Source organism: Teleopsis dalmanni, chromosome 2 (genome assembly GCF_002237135.1).
Source record: "Teleopsis dalmanni isolate 2A chromosome 2, ASM223713v2, whole genome shotgun sequence".
In the NCBI taxonomy this organism is placed as follows: domain Eukaryota; kingdom Metazoa; phylum Arthropoda; class Insecta; order Diptera; family Diopsidae; genus Teleopsis; species Teleopsis dalmanni.
In genome coordinates this window covers 90,444,744-90,463,563 of record NC_051847.1, presented here as the reverse complement: position 1 = coordinate 90,463,563, position 18,820 = coordinate 90,444,744, and the positions used below count along the sequence as shown (strand labels likewise).

General features: G+C 29.9%; 2 protein-coding genes across 3 annotated transcripts in view; both read right to left on the bottom strand.

Moving 5' to 3' along the window:
* LOC119676881 (laccase-4-like) overlaps positions 1-18,820 on the bottom strand; it is a 472,379-nt gene that overhangs the window by 319,506 nt on the left and 134,053 nt on the right. The window lies entirely within an intron of this gene.
* Positions 3,763-9,635, bottom strand: LOC119676884 (troponin C-like). 2 transcript variants are annotated; one of them, XM_038088145.1, is made up of 6 exons: positions 9,527-9,635; positions 9,368-9,427; positions 5,813-5,846; positions 5,348-5,746; positions 5,017-5,037; positions 3,763-3,974 (listed from the first exon to the last, which is right to left on the bottom strand). In XM_038088145.1, exons 2-6 carry the CDS (start codon positions 9,368-9,370, stop codon positions 3,958-3,960), a joined length of 474 nt encoding a protein of 157 aa, XP_037944073.1. In that variant the 5' UTR covers positions 9,371-9,427; positions 9,527-9,635; the 3' UTR covers positions 3,763-3,957. The 2 variants fall into 2 exon arrangements, with proteins under 2 accessions (XP_037944073.1, XP_037944074.1); XM_038088146.1 differs by lacking the exon at positions 3,763-3,974 and adding an exon at positions 4,253-4,429 and having other exon boundaries at positions 9,527-9,634.

Here is an 18,820-nt window from a genome sequence, read left to right as displayed (position 1 = left end):
CGCACGAGGAGGTACGCAGATTTTAGATCAATCACTGAATAATCATGAAGCTTATAAGGAATACATAAATTAGTCAATGGGATGGGTGGGACCCTGTAGTACCCCCAGCTATCAAAGAGTAAAAGTGCACAGTTGCGCTGACTCGAAAAAAGGATCAACATACAATTGAATTTTCATCCTTTTTTTTAACAGTTTAACCACTTGTTGATAAGACAGCCAGTCCAAGATCTAATCTAAGCTTTAGTATTGCTTTTAAGCATCTCAACTATATCGAAACCAGTAGACTCATTTGACGAAAACATATTGATCGAAGTCAAACAAAGCCAATATCATAAAAAATGCATTAGTTTATCTTATTCTATATAACGCTTTAAACGCGGTACAGACTTTCATTTTTGAGTGTCATTCAAGAGAGAAAATCCACTCAAAAATGATAGCCTGCACTTTTGAATAACACGTAGCCAACATGTTGGCGAGCCCATCAAAACTTGCATTCGTCATTCAATAGCATGTTTTTGTGTGGTTGCACTAACACACTTGCAGCGTGCGTAAATACCCCTATTCTTCAAAAATTTTGCTTGAATGAGAACTCTTGAATGTGAGCATGTTTAAGTTTAGTCGCTAGAATAAATTTGAGCAAGAGAGAGTGCAACTTGAATGACATTCAAAAATGATAGAGAGCGCTTTAAACAAGTCTATCAGGGTTATATGGTCTTAGAATCCTTTTATCGAAATCTGAGTAACCTGTTAAGAGTTGCAAACTTATTCCAATCTAAGTCAAGAAATTGCAATATTTTTAAAACATCCGCTTAAACTGCGGCACTGAATAGAAAAATATTAATGAAACTTTTTAATTACATGTAAAGTGAACACACTTTTATATATAAATTAATGTTAATAAATTTAATATTAATGATTCTAATTTTATTTTAATAATCACATAAATAAAGTAATGCTAAGAATTTATGTTTTAATTATTAACAAAAATTTTTTTAAAAAATCTAAATAACAAATTTGGAAAATATCTGGACGGAGTTAAAAAATGATAAATAGACTTCAACTTCTGCTGAACAAACTTTTTAAAATTAATTTCGCAATAAATTTTGCTCCAATTCAATACTTCATTTCTCAATTTAAATACTGCATTAATCATTTATCAAATAATCGGTTCCACTTCAATGGCTTCAGGTATTCTCGTAGTATGCTTTTTTCAGGGTGGAGGCACAGACATTCTTGCTAAACTGAACCTGCAAAAAATGTGGCCATTAAAAGTGAACGTACATAATTTGTCGATTTTGGGCAAATCTTATGAGCTAAAAACATATCAACTCATTACGTTTAATGATTTTACCACTGAGCAACTATGCATTTAATGGAGTTTTTATAGCGCCAATATAAGCTGAGTTTGGCAATTTTTATTTAAATAATTTTTTAATTAAATTTATATCAGAATTATAAACTCACGTTTATGAAATCACTTTACACCTCAAGTTAATTTATTTTCCAAAACATAGCCATTAATTGCTATACGTGAATATTATTTTTAACTACAATTATTTTAACTGCTAAAGGGCTTGAATTAAAAAGTATTCATTAGAATAAATAAAATTATCGCTTTATCACAAAATAATTAAAAAATGTAATTAAATGCACTTCATTGCTTTATAAGTTTAAATAACAAAACACTTTCAAAATATGCAACAAAAATGCATATAAATAATGTGATTTCTAAAGTTAATTGATTATTAATTAATGGACCAACGAAGATCTTTCTGTTAAATTCAAAACGAAATTAATAAACCGAGCTTCATATTTATACTTTAAATTAATATATTCTTAATAATATATATTCTTAATTTTTAAACAAAATATAATTTTTTGACAATATTATTTCATAATTAAAAAATTAATTAAATTAAATTATTTAACGTAAAGTATGACCATCTTTTTGACACGATGTGTATCTACCAGAACTAATGCAGAACTAGTGTATGAGTTCAAATACCGCTCAGATCTGGTCTAAAACCACGGTTTAAATAATCTTTACAAAATCGTTGACAGCTACGTCTATTTTTAAAATAAAGTTCTAAGCTCTCCTATAATTCGCAAAAATGTCTACAGCAAAATCTAAATAGATGCTTTACTTTATTTGGTAGTCATAGGTACCAATATCAATATTTATTCATTCCATTGCGTTCCCAGGGGTACATTTGGCCGTAGAAGTGGAAGAAGAAGTGGTTACATTTGTACCTAACGAAGAGATTCTGTTTAAACGTGAGTTTCGCACCTCCAAATCCCTTGTACGTGCTGCCGAAGCAGTTGGATTCGCCGTACATATATGAGTACCACTTGGAGACTGTAGTTGCATCGGCTTTAGAGTCATATTTTATTTTCAGAAAATAGTTAAGGAATGGAGCAAAGCTCTGACGATAGGGTACAAACGCAATGTCGATCCTGTAAGTTTTGCACGTAGTGATAGGTCACTTTTAAATAGACCGCTCCTAACCAGGAGTACAGACGCTTTTTGCAGCCGCTCATTACCGACGCTACGTTGTGGACTGCGCTTAGCTTCATTACTCCTCAATATCAATGTTTGGCCTACAAATACTCATATTAAGCTAATCCATCCTTATATTAAAGATTACGTCAAATTTGATTATATAAATAAATATATATATAAAATATACATTATATATATTATATAATGTATTATATATTATTAAATATATAAAATATATTTAATAATATTTATATATATTAAGATATTAAAAAAAATATTATTATTCTAATTCCCAAACCGCTTAAAACGATCATAAAATAATATTATAACTTCTCAGTAATAATCAGCTCCCAAAAATATCTGTAAATTATTTCATTGAATATGAAGGTTATATTTTTCTAGAATAACGTAAATGATGGTAAATGGTAAATGAAATACGGATTTTTTTTAGTTGAAAGATCTCTCTTAATTATATTAATGTAAATTCATGATAAATTGGAGACAAATGTTTAACTAATTATGTATTGTGAAATTAGCAATATGACTTTGTATTCAATAATAAAGTATGTATCTATGAATGAACTATTGGATTAACACAGGTTATCAACATTTTCCTTTATGCATGTATCGTATGACATTTCTCTTTCTTCAGTAGTTTGTTTCACGGTAATTTTCTTTTTAACAATCATAATCTCATCAATTTTGTTCGCGGTTTCATCGTTGGAGGGACGTCTGGACCCTCCGACATTTTCATAGTTCTTTCAACCTCTTCGAAAGCGTTATATAAATTCTCTTATAAATTCATGGTTGTGGCAGAGTAACAAGCGTTTATTAACAGATTTGTAAACATCATAACTGCTTTATAATGTTTATGTCACTTGCGGTACAACCAATACGCAAAAAGGAAAAATTTGTTTTGTAAATTTGTTTTATATGTAAATTTAGAGCATGCTTAAGCTGTGGACTTAAACTGTGTATATTCTATTGCTTCATACATTCAATTTTAAATAAACCGAAGTTTTAAACTATAACTTGTTTATTTACTATAATTCTTTTTCAGAAAATAAATATTCAATAAAATAATATAACAATAGTAAATATTTTATACCATTAAGTTGTAATAAGACTTATATTTAATTATTTTTAAATTATTTATTTTTTATTCAACACATACTTTTACACACTTTAAAATAAGTTTAAAATTTAATACTATAAGATATCAATTATCTCCCATTATTAATGTAATAAAACCCATATATAATAATAATATATAATTATAAATTCTTATATGTATATTGTATATTGTATACCAATAGTTTCGATGATGTCTCAATGTCTTTTACACTTTCCTCAATGCTTTTCGCTTACGGGTTAGTTGCTAATCTTTTCCACGTCCATGATATGACATAACCTTAACATATATTCAGAATATACTTATACTAAGTATTTTATAAGACCTATTTTTCGAAGTTATCTGAAAATTTGGAATATATTTATAAATTTAGAATAGGAAGAGGTAAACTTTCGGTTTAAACCAAAGCAGTGGAGTTATTAAGAATAGGGGAGGACTAAACTAGTATACTTAAAATTAAAAGCAAAAAATTGATATGAGATATTGAAGCGTTAAGGGCGAGTAAATTATATATATATGTATAAGAACAACCAATATTTAGTATTTAAAATATACTTTTTTATCATATTAAAGATTGTAAAGAAACATGCAACCAACTATTTTAAAATGAAACACTAAAGTAATGTATATATTTAACTCTTTTATTGATGCAAAAATAAAATGATTACAGTGTGTTATATTTCATATATATTCGATATTTCTACATCAACTGCAAAAAGAGATACATACGTATTAGCAGCCAAAATATAACTAAATATTTAAATATTTTTGTACTTTCGTTACTTAAAAAGTTTAACCTATAAGAAATGGAGAAGCGGCGGTTAGTGCTGATATTAATATTAAATTATAATAAATTAATATATTGTAAAAACATTAATTGGCAGTGATTAAAATAACATTAAAATGCAAGGTAACACAAATGAACAAATGAAAGTGAGCGGTGGGTAGCAAACTGCATTAAACAGGCACAGGATCAAAAATCGAACATGTTAATCGTATGTGATCATATAGTGACGACGACGTTTGAAAGGATTTTGCACAACTTCTCGATACAAAGTCAAAATAGGCACCCACTTAGGGAAGCGCGGACGATAGGTCGGACGATAACAACAGGGTACAGCATTCACATTCACGTTATTAATATTTCTTGGATTTTTACTTGATTTTATTATATGACATATTGCTTTCGGAGAGGGATGGGAGAATGTGCGCACACTTTGTTGATAAAACCAATCGAATGGACGTAACATTTGTTCGTATAAACGATCAAAATAAGTTTCAATACGGCGATGAAGACGATATCGACGGTCAGGACAGGAATTGTGTGACAAGCTGGGTTCAAAGACAAACTGACGATTAATTGTAATGTCATAAACATTTTTACCTGTCATCACTTGCATGAATTCTGTAAGTAAAAAATAAACAAAAACATATTTATAATTTAAAAAATCTAAACTAATGTTTCAAATAAATTTTTTCTAGAAATTGTCAAAAAAATCAAAACCAGTTTAAATTGCTTCGTTATTTTTTAAATTCAAAACATATCTTGTATCCACAAGAAGTACTCAATTTTGGTCAAAAACCAGCAAAATTCAAGCTGAGTTAATAATATATTATATTAATGTATTAATTGAGTTAATATTATTATAACGTTTTAATGTTTTGAAAACATTTTATTTATTTTGTTTCTATAAAAATGTTATGAAAATACATACCATCAAAATCAACAGTACCAGAGCCATCAGCATCAATTTCTTCAATGATCATATCCAAGTCATTTTTACTCAATTTATCATCGAGTTCGTGAAGAATATCACGTAGCGTCTGAACCGTCAGATAACCTTTACCCTCTTTATCATAAACACGGAACGCTTCTTTAAGTTCACTAGCTAAGGCGCCTTGATCTTCTTCCACTTCAACAAACCGCGCTGCTAGACGACAAAATTGATTGAAATTTAATCTCCCACTGTTGGCCTTGTCGACTTCTTTGATCAAAGTTTTTGTGGCTTTATCGTCTAATTTTTGTCCAAGTATTTCTAATATTGTCTGCACATCAGCGTAGTCAATAACGCCCTTTTCGTCATGATCGAAGGCTTTGAAGGCATTACGCAAAACTGTATTCACATATAGTAAAAAGTAGATATAATCAAATTAATAATAAGTAAGATTATTGAACGTACTTCTGAGTTGTTCCTTATCATACTCTTCCTCTGACTGCAAAATAATGAAAAAAAATAAAATTTATATATTATTTATTAGTTATATGTTAAGCTTAATAAGTATAAAAAAAATAACTTCTTAAAAATATTTTTTCTTCACAAATTTTAACAAAACCGTTAGGGATTGAATTGTATTAAATAATATAATTATATTATCTCTTCAAACTTCTGTTGTCGATGCCTCTACTATATGTTAGTGCTTTTTTTTATTTCAATGAATTTCTTTATTTTTTTTATCTACTCGAAATTGAATGTAGTTATTCAAATATATTTTAGTTCATTGAATCCAGAAATAATCTTTGAAAATTATGGAATGATTTTCAAAGTATTTTTGTTTGTGTAAATCAACCATTAGTGATTTTTTTGCATATTAGTCCTTTCTCGTACCTTATCAAATTCGTCAAATTAATCAAAGAAATTTTGGTAATATCGTATTTTGCGTCCTTCCAATAGCAGATTTTAAATTTAGTTACCAACTTAGCAGATTTTATCAGAAACCGAAGTACTCCTCTAGAGAAACTACCTTAGTTCCTTCTTAAAATATTTCCTGCCCCTCTTAGGCACGCAAGTTTCATATTAAATACTACGTATTGTTATTGTGAAACTGGTGTAGTTTGGAGTCATATCGCTGACGTCAGATGTTCTTTGAAGCAAAGAACAAATACATTTTGTAAAATTTTAGTCGCAAGTATTTTAAAGCATATCCATTCATTCTGGAGATCGTTCATATCTCTGATGCATTTCTGATGCAGTTTCGTAAGTCTAGCTTATTGCTTTCTACTTCTCCTCATGGAATAGAAATAGTTTTTATGTCGTCTTTAAACGATAGTATCTAAGACAATATTTGGATTACCGATTCTTTTGTGTATTACTATTTCAAGTGTAAGGTTGCATAGTAAAGCCAATGTACCATCACCTTATTTTAGTTTTCCAGTTTTTAAAAGTTCTCTAGATTTTAAAGTTTATCTTTTTACATAATTTATCATTCTAATTAATCTATTTGGTATGCCAAATACAATTCCTGTGTCTTACAGTTTATTGAATTGAGCAAAACATAGGCGACAAGAAAATCATTGAATATAGGTTTACACTTAAAAATTACTTTCATTATTATTTTGAGGTATCGCTTCTTTCTAGATTAAAATAATGAAAGCTGGGAAGTCTGCACAATGCGTTCCCACGGTTTTTAAATAGGTTTTACTGGAGACTCAACAACAGATATAGATATTCATGCAATATCTTTTTTATTATCACAAGGGATCGTTATACATCTGTTGATGTTTAAGTAAGGCTCATTTATCGTGGGTTAGACAGCACTGATATTGCTTTTAATGCAATTAAAATTATTGTTAAAATTACTTCAATAATATGCAAATGCCAAAATTAATATTAAAGTAATATAATTGTCCAATAGATAAGCCACTGTATAACTAATCGTTTCGACATATAAGTATAGTAATTTACCAATTATGTATCAGTAATTGCTATACTTCATTTTTTACGAAGTTCGAATAAATCTTATAATATATTATTATTACATTATTACATTTACAAAAATCATTTATCTGGTGTATGAGTTACGATATTAAAAACTCAACCCAAGGTATTCCTTATGATATTGACTATAAGATCTTATTGACAAAGTAATAATAAAATAACAAATAATAAAATTTTGCCTTCTAGACAAAGGATCCCATTTTTTATCAGTTCAAGTTCATAATTTATTCTTAATAAAAATCGAAGGCTTTAAATTTTTACCAGCTTAAAGCTGGTATTATTATAAGAAATACAAAACGAGTATATATGTATAATAAACATATATACAAACAATAAATTGATGGCAATATAAAAACATAATATTCGGCTTTTTAAAAGTGTTTAGTATATGCATTTGTCAGATTTTATCTAATGATCCAACATATATCAAATTATACATCAATTAGTTATATCGAACTTTTTTATTCCTAAAATTATATTAATCATCCACAAATCATTTTAATTGTTAACATGTGTCAACAAAATTTTAAACAAATATATATACAAATTATACATATTTTTATATAAAACAGTTAAATCAAATATATTTGTTTAAAAAGATAACTTCAAAAGGTACGGTATGTCTATTGTATCTCAAACAAATACATATTAAGAAATTTGTTAGTACAAAATATTTTTCACAGCAACAAATTCATTTTGTAAAATGCGGATTGTGAAACATGTTTTTCACTTTAAGGAAACAGATTTTGAGATTATAATCATACCTGAGACCTATTCCTATTAATTAGATGTGTTAGAATAACTACGCAGAGTGAGTTTTTTATTACTCTAAAATATATATCTTCACAATTTTGTCTTTTATCTTTATCTTAAAGTAAATCCATCCAATGTAATGAGAAAAAGAAATAAACAAAGAGTTTGTTTTTTAGAAGATGATGATCTCATTATCATATAATTTCTGAAAAATATTACTTTTGTCAATTACAGAGAATACGATTGCTGGAAGAGATTCGAACAATTTTTTTATTGGATATATATTTCATAATATTCTGTTTAATGAAAAATGGACATATCTTTTTTGAAAAATCGTAACACTTTTTAAATGGTTATATGAAAAAAATGGTTAATTTTAAAATATTTATTTTAATAAATAAAAAAGAATATGTCTTTCATAAAAATCATAACTTCTTTTTGTCATTACAACAGAAGAATGGTTAACTCTTCTTTTATATTATTTATTTTGTGTCATTTTAAGGATTTCCCATTTCCCGTTACATATATTCACTCTGAGTACATTTATTTTTATTGTAAGTTTTAAAATTTTTTTTAAGAATATAGTTTATAGAATATATAGTTTCTACTAAAATCCTTTTTTTGAAACTGGAAACTGTAAGTAACGGTTAAATTACTGTACGTCCCATCTTCCATGGTGAGCTAATAAATTGGTTGATCAAAACTGGACAAATTCATGTAGAGTTACCTTTTGCCCGTGAAAATTTATCCGTTTGATGATATAATTAAATCCAAGAAAAAAGCGAAAAAAAGAATCATATTTAATCATGCCTGTACTTACCACTATTGAAAAAAATATTTTAGATATCTGATGTACACATCTGATTAGTAAGATATTATAGAGTATGTATCTCTTTGAATATGGGATACACATACCCGTTAATATGTCTTACTGAAGTTTCATTTCTAAAAGCCTTCTTATCAGGATCACATACATAAACCAATATTTTTTACATAATATTTTCGCATAGATAAATTATTTAAATATATTCTATTATATATTTTTAATATATATTAACATTTTTTTTGGTGACGTAATATATTATTCCTAAACAATTTTTTTTAGAAAATAGTTTTAAGTTTTATATCCCATTATTATTATTTAATATTATTTAGTATTTAATTTACACTGCAGTTTTTTTATAAATTCGCACTTTTATCTATAACTCCTTCTCTTAGAATATTATATCGCATTATGTATATTTAATGCTTTTCGTGGCTGCTTACCATTTTGTATTTGAAAATTAAGCCAAGAACAGGAGAGAATCAAAATTTCGTGGATTAAAACTAAAAAATTCAGAAATGGAGTTATATTAGATTCGGAAATTTAAGTAAACTTAATCAATTTAGATTTTATGACCGAGAAAAAAAAACGCCACTAATTACCGCAACAAAAATGCGTGCGTCTCGTTCACGGTTCCGGACTGAAATAATCGCTCGACTTTCCGTCCCTAATCAATTAGAAGATCACCTTTCGATCGTTTCGTTTTGCGCATCTGAACAATTTGAGTTCGCAAAATAGCTATAGAACATTCGAATCGATTGTGGTCGACCACCAAACCATGAAAGCGCGACAAAGACAGCGAAGGCATGGGAAAAACTGAATGCAAAGTCAGCACTTGGACACTTTTGCGTCTGTGTCTGTACGTGTAACGTGAAAAGTTGGTGAAAAATTCTAAAAGAATTTTCAAAAAAACGAAAAAAATTAATTAAAAACTGCAGCGAAGTACTAAAATTAATTAGATTAAGTGGCGCATTTGTGTTGATTTCGATTTATTAAACTAAATTATTTGATTTTGACTATTGAACTGAAACTGAAAAGTACGAGGGGCGTAGCATATGTCGGTCTGGCGATGATTTGTGGTGCCACCACAACGGCGCAAACGTACCCAATTTATGTAGTATTTTTTGCTTTGTGGAAATTTAGCATCCAAATTTTATAGATGATTTGATAAAATTAATTAACGTGTTTTATTTGCCAATTGAGCATAAAAAAGTCGCATTTTTTTTTATAAATCAAAGTCTTTTCATTTAAAATTGTCGATCAATAACGAGCGCTAACAATTTAAAGAGTTCGATTATTTTTAGACAAAATATTTTAAATGTTAAACTTGCACGGATTTCAGACAAATTAGTTTTTATATATAGTACACTCGTGAGAAAATATATTTAACAAAAACGCATATATTTTATAGAATGACTCATGTCCAATATTGATGTTTCAGCCCATTTTGCACATTGAATAACCACTTTAGAGTTTGATACGAATACGTAGTATCGTATATAAACTATTACTTAACACAATAAATTTAATAGATTTAGGTGTATCATTGTCCCTTCTAGTAACAATAGACATTACTAAACTAGTTCAGCATTAAATAGCGTAATAAAATCTGACTTTTAAGGTAGTTCAATGCTAGGTTTATTGAAGTGTTCGTAATATAGTTATTTAGCAATTACTGAACAGCAATAAAATATGACAAATGTTTTATAAATTTAAGTATTTGTTATTAAAATAAATTAGTTCATTATAGTAGTTGCCGACATTGATATATACTGGGAAAAGCTACCAAGACTATCATAATCTAAAATGATTTTAAGGACGTACAACCTAATATAAAACGCTGCAAGGATTGTATGGAACAAACAAAGAATAATCTAAGAATTATTACGAGATTACTAACCGGTCACTGTAGATTGAATAAACACCTAACAAAGTCAGGCATCCAATCCAACTCAGACTACAGATAATGTAAACAAGAGAGTGAAACCACATACCATATGTGAGGGAAGAAGCATCTTGGAAGATATTTCATGGATTCAAGACTAGTAAAGATAGGTCATATACTGTCTTTCATTGAAGAAATTGGACTAGGAGAAACACTCTACTCCGACTAAAGGGTACAATAGCTCTTTTAGGTCGCAGTGTACTATCTCTTTTCCATAATAATATAATAGTAGTTACTTTACGTTAACGTATACACTTACAGCAACATAACTTGTGACCTTACAGAAGAGTTATTAATTCTGATTCTGTCATAATGTTAACAACACATAATATGTCCCCACATAAGCACTACCAAATATATTCATTACTTTTTTATTATGCACTAGACAGAAATAGAGAATTTGTTTGATGTTCTTTTTTTACTCCTCATCTTAGCAGGTTCTGCAGTACACATTTCAAGTTAAGCCCGTTCTCGAGGTGTATCGACCTTATATACAGTGTCCTGTGGTGACACTGTATTGGATAATTACTTTGATTTCATTTCTTCGCATTATAAGAAAACTCTGTGATTTTTTTATGGTATTGCACAATTCCATCACTCATCTACTTTGTTTAAAAATATTTTCCCGATGATAAGTTTACAGGTAGCTTCATGAACACGATGTTCTTTTTCTAGAAAAAATTCGTTTCTTAGCAGGATCAATTGGAATAGAGTTTCTCTCTATACAGCTGTGTCCGACACTTAGATAATATACTACTGAGCCATTTCGTTGAGGCTTTTACGACAGGAAATGACTGACTTTAAATTTAAAGTAAGAATATATTCAGTTATAGATGTGACTACATTGTTTTGCAGCAGTTCAGCTGCTTCTTAAAAAGCAAAGTATTCTCGTTAAAAAATACTGTAGAAATCAAGTAATTCATTATTTACTTATTTACTGTAGTCCCCTTCATCGCGTGGAGCATAGGGCCTAACGGGAATTGTCACCTTGTCGTGGTAGGGGGTTTAGCGGTTGCAATATTTTTTCGAGCAATGTCGTTGGTAGCGTAGGTACTGGTGGGGCCACCCTTGGTGATAAGATCTTGAAGGAGTAATGAAGCTAGGCGCGATACACAACTTTTTCAGCGTCTTTTTCACCAAGCTAGTTGTGACTGAAGCGGGCGTCTATAGTTAAATCAAGCCACTCGCAACACAAATGTGTTTTTATATTAGCGATCTTTGCACAGACCACATGCATGCAAATAAAATGATGTTTGGGATGGAAATAAACCCCAATGTATTAATGTCTTCATGGGGTAATCCGGGAAATCCTGCAAATTCCCCTACTCAAGTAGCAGTTAGCATATCAAATATGGAGGTGCTAAATTCACGTCAAAGCATTGCCGATATGAATGAAACCTCCTCAACAGGGATAAATCAAGACAAATCTAACAATCAACAGAGGAGAAAATCTTTGGTGTGAGGTTATTCTTAATTCTTTTGAATAAATTTCACAATATACTTGGTTATTTAATTTTAACCCAATTGAATAGAAATTGATTGCGTCGATAAATTCAAGTGTTTCTTCTAATCATTCCTGTTGACTAAGAATAATGGTTTGAAATATCTAAGTTGGAATGCAATAATGCTGGAGTACAATAATAAGTTCATCCAGTGCGATACCATAAAAATTATATTAGATATGATTTTCACCAAAAACCTAAGAATGGCCAAAGGGATATGCACTAAATTAATTACTAATTGTTCAAAAAATAAATAGCTATATTGAGTCTTACACAAGCATTGTTAATTAGTAATTTTCCAATCACAGAGAAGACTCATATTATTATAAATCAAGTCATATTCGATGTATCTGTGCTTGAGCAATTTGTTAAAAAAATTACACCAGTTCAACAATGAATAGCGTAGCAATCTTTATTAATGAAAATTGAAAAAGATAAAGATATTAAACAAAAACCATTTGATGTTTTCAGACCGCTTCCGTGTTTTCAGAACTTTGATCTTCGTGGTTCGTTCATAAATCAGATCACCTGAAAAGACAAACGAAAATCGTTGTTCCATTAATTTAGTTTGCGCTTCTGGTCATATTTTTGCCTTGATACTTCATGTCTATCATACGAACACAATCTTACGAGTATCTTAGATACATTTAATTATCATAATCAGTTCTCATAAACAAGAACTTAGGTGGTAATAAATTTTTATTCAAAAAAAATGCGGTGTTGTTAACATGTTGCTCACAATTAATTTGAATTATGAGGTTTATTAAGCACAAATTGAGCTAAAAATATTTAAAGTTTAATTAAATTACGGAAAAAAATAAGTTCGTTGAGGAATATAAATCACCGTAAGTATTGACAAATTTTTGAAATTTTATGAAAATATTTTGCCAACCAAGAGATAAACTTGATGAATTTGCTGTGTGCCAATGAGTCATTAATTATTTACTAATTTATTTTCGTGTTTTGGTTTGTAATAGAGATGCAAATATTATTAAGAATATATGTCCAATATTTTTGAAACGCAATTATTAAAGACCCCTTAGAAAAGTAGAGGATGAACAAACTTACACTGAATGTGCCAATCTTATTGCTAAAATTGTCTCTAGAATGATTTTAGGTAATAACTTTTAGGAAGTATTCATTTATTAACAAGAGAAGAAAATTATTTTTGTTATATTTTCATTAGAAATTCTTTGTTATTGAAAAAATCTAACTAAAATTGCATTTGATTTAAATATCTTTCTCGAATAATAATTATAGTTTTACTCCACACACTTAAGTCTCAAGTATTTGCTAGTCGTTCTTTGCAATAATCGATTACCAATATAATCGATTACCATATCCTGGTTTCAATTAAATATAGTAGTCACTTCCGTCATAACTAACGTTAAATTATAACTTTTATTAAAAATATATGGTCTCGCCCGTGAAATCGTGGAATAACATTAGGTTGACTTTCTCCGTATTAGGTTCCCAGATTAGGCTTTATACATAAGAATAAGAGTATTGAAAAATCATGCAATAAATAATGCCTCTACGAAAAGAATAGTATTGAAATTTAACAATTAAAAATAAAAATATAATTAATTAATTAATTCAATTATTCTACAGTTAGTTTAGATTTCGTTCTAATATACATAACACAAGTAAATTTGTTAATAAAAACTTTCATAGAAAATTAACAAAACTCCATAAAAATGTGCTAACATTTCAAGTCATATAAACACGGCATATAAACACTAATAAACATAGGCTAATAAGCACTGACTCTGAGTTTCAAACTTGGAAGAGTACAAGTTCAACCCTTGCTACTTGCAGTCTTAAAAAATTATTTACGAACAGGAATTATTTTCAAGACCGCTGTTGATGAATATTTGACAATACTCGAAACAGCTGTATGGTCATCCAAAAATTCAGTTGATTAAATCAATATGAAAATAATTTTTGTTGTTGTAGTTCACTACTTTTCGAAACCTCTCTATTAAACTCTCTAATGAAATTTAAAAGATTTATTATTACTTCAGTTTAATTGATTTTGATTCTTAGGAAAGATAGATAGGTGAATACCACTTTTGAAGACATACGTATTTAATAAATAATGAATGAAAACATACTTTTTAATGAAACTTTTAAGATTTTTTACTACTTTTATTTGTTTCTGATTATTTGAAAAAGTAGAACAATATATACCACCTTTTTTTTGTAGTAGTGAGGAGGCGGAATACTTTATGCATCATCAGACCGACCGTCGCCGGAATGGTGTGACTCCCTAATATTGATATGTAGTATATGAACTAAAATACTCCCTCGTCGGCGACGTTTGTTAAGGCGCTTTATTGAAACCATATATGTTCCACATCTAAATCTTCAATTTCATAGGCTTCATAACGATCAGGATTCACGACCTGTGTCACATCTTCGTCATTTTTCCATTAGACCTCTGTACCAAATGGCAGTTCTGTTTGTCATATGTCACGAAACCAAAATCACCAAATCACGATCACGAAATGGGTAGCCCTTGTCTATATCACTATAGATGATAATGAATTCTAATTTATCCGTGCATTATTTAATTTACTTGGATTCAGAAAATGTGGCAACTGTAAATTTTATTCTATTAACGCAAAAACGAAAATATTCAAAATTCTTAAAACTTTAGTTATTTCGTATTCATAATAGTAAAGTAAAGAAAAGTTTTCGGAAATTCTCATTTAAAATTCGCGCGCTGTATATTTTTCGATATTTTAAGTTTATGTAGTTTGGCAGCAATTAAGGACAATTACTATGCAAAAAATGAGAGCGATCTGTCGGACAGTTCGTTTACGGCAGCTGTTGAAACCAGTTCACCTCAGTAGTGCGTTGCGAAAAAAACAATGGAAAAAAATATTGAACAAAGAGTTTGCATCAAATTTTGTTTTTCGAACGAAATTTCGTGTGCAGAATCGTTGCGAATGCTACAAAAGGCTTATGGGGAATCAGTTTTATCGAAAACTCAAGTTTATGAGTGGTACAAAGCCTTTCAGGACTGTCGTACGACCGTCGAAGACATGCCGCGTTCTGGACGACCTTCGACCTCTACCACCGACGAAAACATTGAAAAGGCAAAGGAAATCGTGTTCAAAAATCCTCATGTGAGTGTTAGAGAGATAGCACGAGAGCTAGGCATCGGTCGTGAGATGGCTCGTTTGATTTTGGTGGACAATTTGTGTATGCGACGTGTCAACGCCCGGCTTGTTCCGATTCACCTCAATTTGTTCAACATTATCAACGATTTTAAGGCCAAACATTCAATAAATACCATCGAACAGCCACCGTATTCACCTGATCTTGCACCGTGTGACTTTTTCCTGTTTCCCAACCTCAAATTACCACTCAGAGGAACGCGTTTTGAATCCATAGAAGACGTAAAACAGAATTCGCAGAGGGAACTCAAAGCCATACCGGAAAGCGCCTATAAAAAATGTTTTGATGATTGGAAGAAACGTTGGCATTTGTGTATCGCTTCTAATGGAGCATATTTTGAAGGAGATAAAATAAATATTGATGAAGATTAAGAATTTTGCGTTTTATTTAAAATTTCCGGAAACTTTTCGGTCACAATGTATATATAAACATTTAGGTATGTACATACCGTAACTAGTGCCTTATAGTATATTGCCTTATTACTTTTAATTGCTGGAAAGGAAATTTAGATAATTGTGTCTATAGAGTTTATTTGTAATTTTAGGTACAATTACTTACAGCTACTAAAAATTTTTTACTGTAAATAATACTAACCTTCATCAATCTTAATATTGATGATTAATAGTTAGATGTTATGAAATGATAACAATTTTTAAATTTTAATATACGTAATACAAGCCATTAACAAAGCACACTTCTCGTCGCCTAATCCTGTGAAATCATGTATAGTACTAAGAATACTTGAACTTTTTATATAAAAGATCCTTTCAGTACTATATTACAGCTCATAAATATAAAATTTAACATAAGCTTCTGAGAGGAGGATGCAGATGTCCTAAAGACACAATTTTCATCCAATATAAGACAAAAACAAGATGTACAGAATTCGATAATACAGCGGAATTAAGAACTTAACAGATGATGAAAACAAAATTCAATACTCCCAAGATGTGGAGAGAGAATGAATCTCACAAGAATACGACCTAAAATTATAAATGCACGGTCATATAATATAAACAAAGAAAAGCGTTATGGCTAAGAGGGCATGAAGATATGCGCGAAGGAATAATGGATGTGGGTATTAGGACTAGAGAGTTTCTATTAGTAAATGACCGATTAAAATACAAGTTTTTGTGCAGATCAAAGTTTATTGTAAACTGTAAAGTCATATAGTGTAATAATAAATTCTCTACTTAATTATCAAATATGATCCAACTATCAATACGATTTTTATAAACTAATCGAAAAGAATTAAATCTAATAAAACTAAATTTCTAACTAATACATCTCTTTTAAAATTTTTCATTGAAAGTGTACAAGGCAAAAATCAAATACCGTTAATAGTATCTCCACTGCTGGGGTCATCCGGTAGTTCAATGATTACCTAAAATTGCAAGACAGTAGAATATTGAAATATTGAAAAAAAAAATGTTGAATGAATATTTAATATCTTTATAATTAATATAAATAATTATATATTTATACTAGCTGACCCGGCGAACGTTGTTTCCCCTTAAATCCTTATAAGCGCTACATTTTAAATGAAAAAAAATTTCAATGGATATTGCAAAGCCGCGTAAGAGCGATGACTGTCTGCAATCGTATGCACTGTGTTATCTCTGCGTTGTATTCGTATATCTCGACGTTCAAATGCGTCGCCAACCATAACAACTACAACTTCTTTAATAATCGGTGCATTATATTGGCCCGCGTGCTGCCCAGATGGTACTTTGTCTGCTTTGATGACGATTGTATAGTTGTCGTTTAGCAGTCTGTTTGAAACGGTAGTGAACAACTGGACCAACTGGTTGTGATTTTTTAAAAACGGTTCTAAAATACCCACAATTTCTTGCTCCTCCATCTGCTTGATATGGTTGTACTGGCAACGTGCGTTTATTTGCTGTTTCTCATCACCCATGAAGTAGATTTGCAGAAATTTGGGATCATTATTGGGCATCAGCATTAAAGAACCAATTTGGTGATACACTTGGCCCTGAATCTTAAGCGTTGATTGAAAATTGCGACCAATCTCATTCTGAACGATTTTTGTTGTTCCAAATGATGTTATTTGAAAGCACGAATTGAATTTGCGAATTTTACGAAAAAAACAATTTAGATTGAGATGTAGCTCCAGCTAATAGTGCTTTCAATGGTTCTAGCGGCGAATTCAATGGTGGCAATACAACTTTTCCAGATGCGCAGCAGAAACCGGCCGATTCATCTTTGTATTTGAGTGCATGACAGTGTTGGCACTGTTTGTTCATAGCACCGATTACAATTCGTGAATGTGACGAATAGTCGATATCCGACTCATATTCATATTGTTTTTTTTTGTACGTTATTTATACCTTTATATATATAATTCTTCTTTTTTGTGTGTGTTCAAGTGAATTCAAGGATGGTTTAGATTCACAATTTGGTCCACTGGATAACGTTTTTTTAATTATTATACAGTTTTTTGGTATCCATATACATTTATATTAGACCTTTAAAAGTTATTCATGCTTACTTTGATTTGTTTAAAAAGTTTAAAAACTCTAAAATGAATCGTTGAGCTATCCTGTTGAATTTTTGAATTCGCTGGAATACCAGGAATACCAACACATAACTTAAGATTAAAAATTGGCTCACCTATAATTATACTGCGGAATTTAAATGCATTTAAGCTATGCAACGGCAGTTTTACGATTCATTGTAGAGATTTTAAACTTTTTAAACAAATCAAAGTAATACGGCGTTTACATTAGCCGAAAATGGATCATTTTGGTCAAAAATCGAAAATAAGTATCGAATGGCTCATTCTTGCATATAAAATTTCAAGCACAAAAATGAGCAATTTTCTCACATTCTGTATGAATGACGTTCGAATGCATTCCACATACGTTTCAAATGCAAAGGAATCCATTGAACATACCCTAAATGAAAGCTCTTCATGGCATTTTGACAGTTTGAAAAAGCTGTTTTTAACATATTTACAAAAAAAGGTAAACAAATGTTTGGTGGTTGCATTTTCTTGAAAACGATGCACTGCTTCTTAGAACTTTTACTTCCCAAAAAGCAATTAATCGAAGTTAAAAATATGTTTTAAGTTTCTAATGTAAGGTTTGAAGGCATATTTAACCTTCATGCAACATTTTTTTGGCACAGGCCAAAAATCAAATCAACATGCAAGTTGAAAAATCAGCTGTTGAAATGAAAACAAATGAAATAGAACGAGTGTAAACACTTTCAAATAGCTCATTCAAAATGAGCCATTTTCGGCCAAT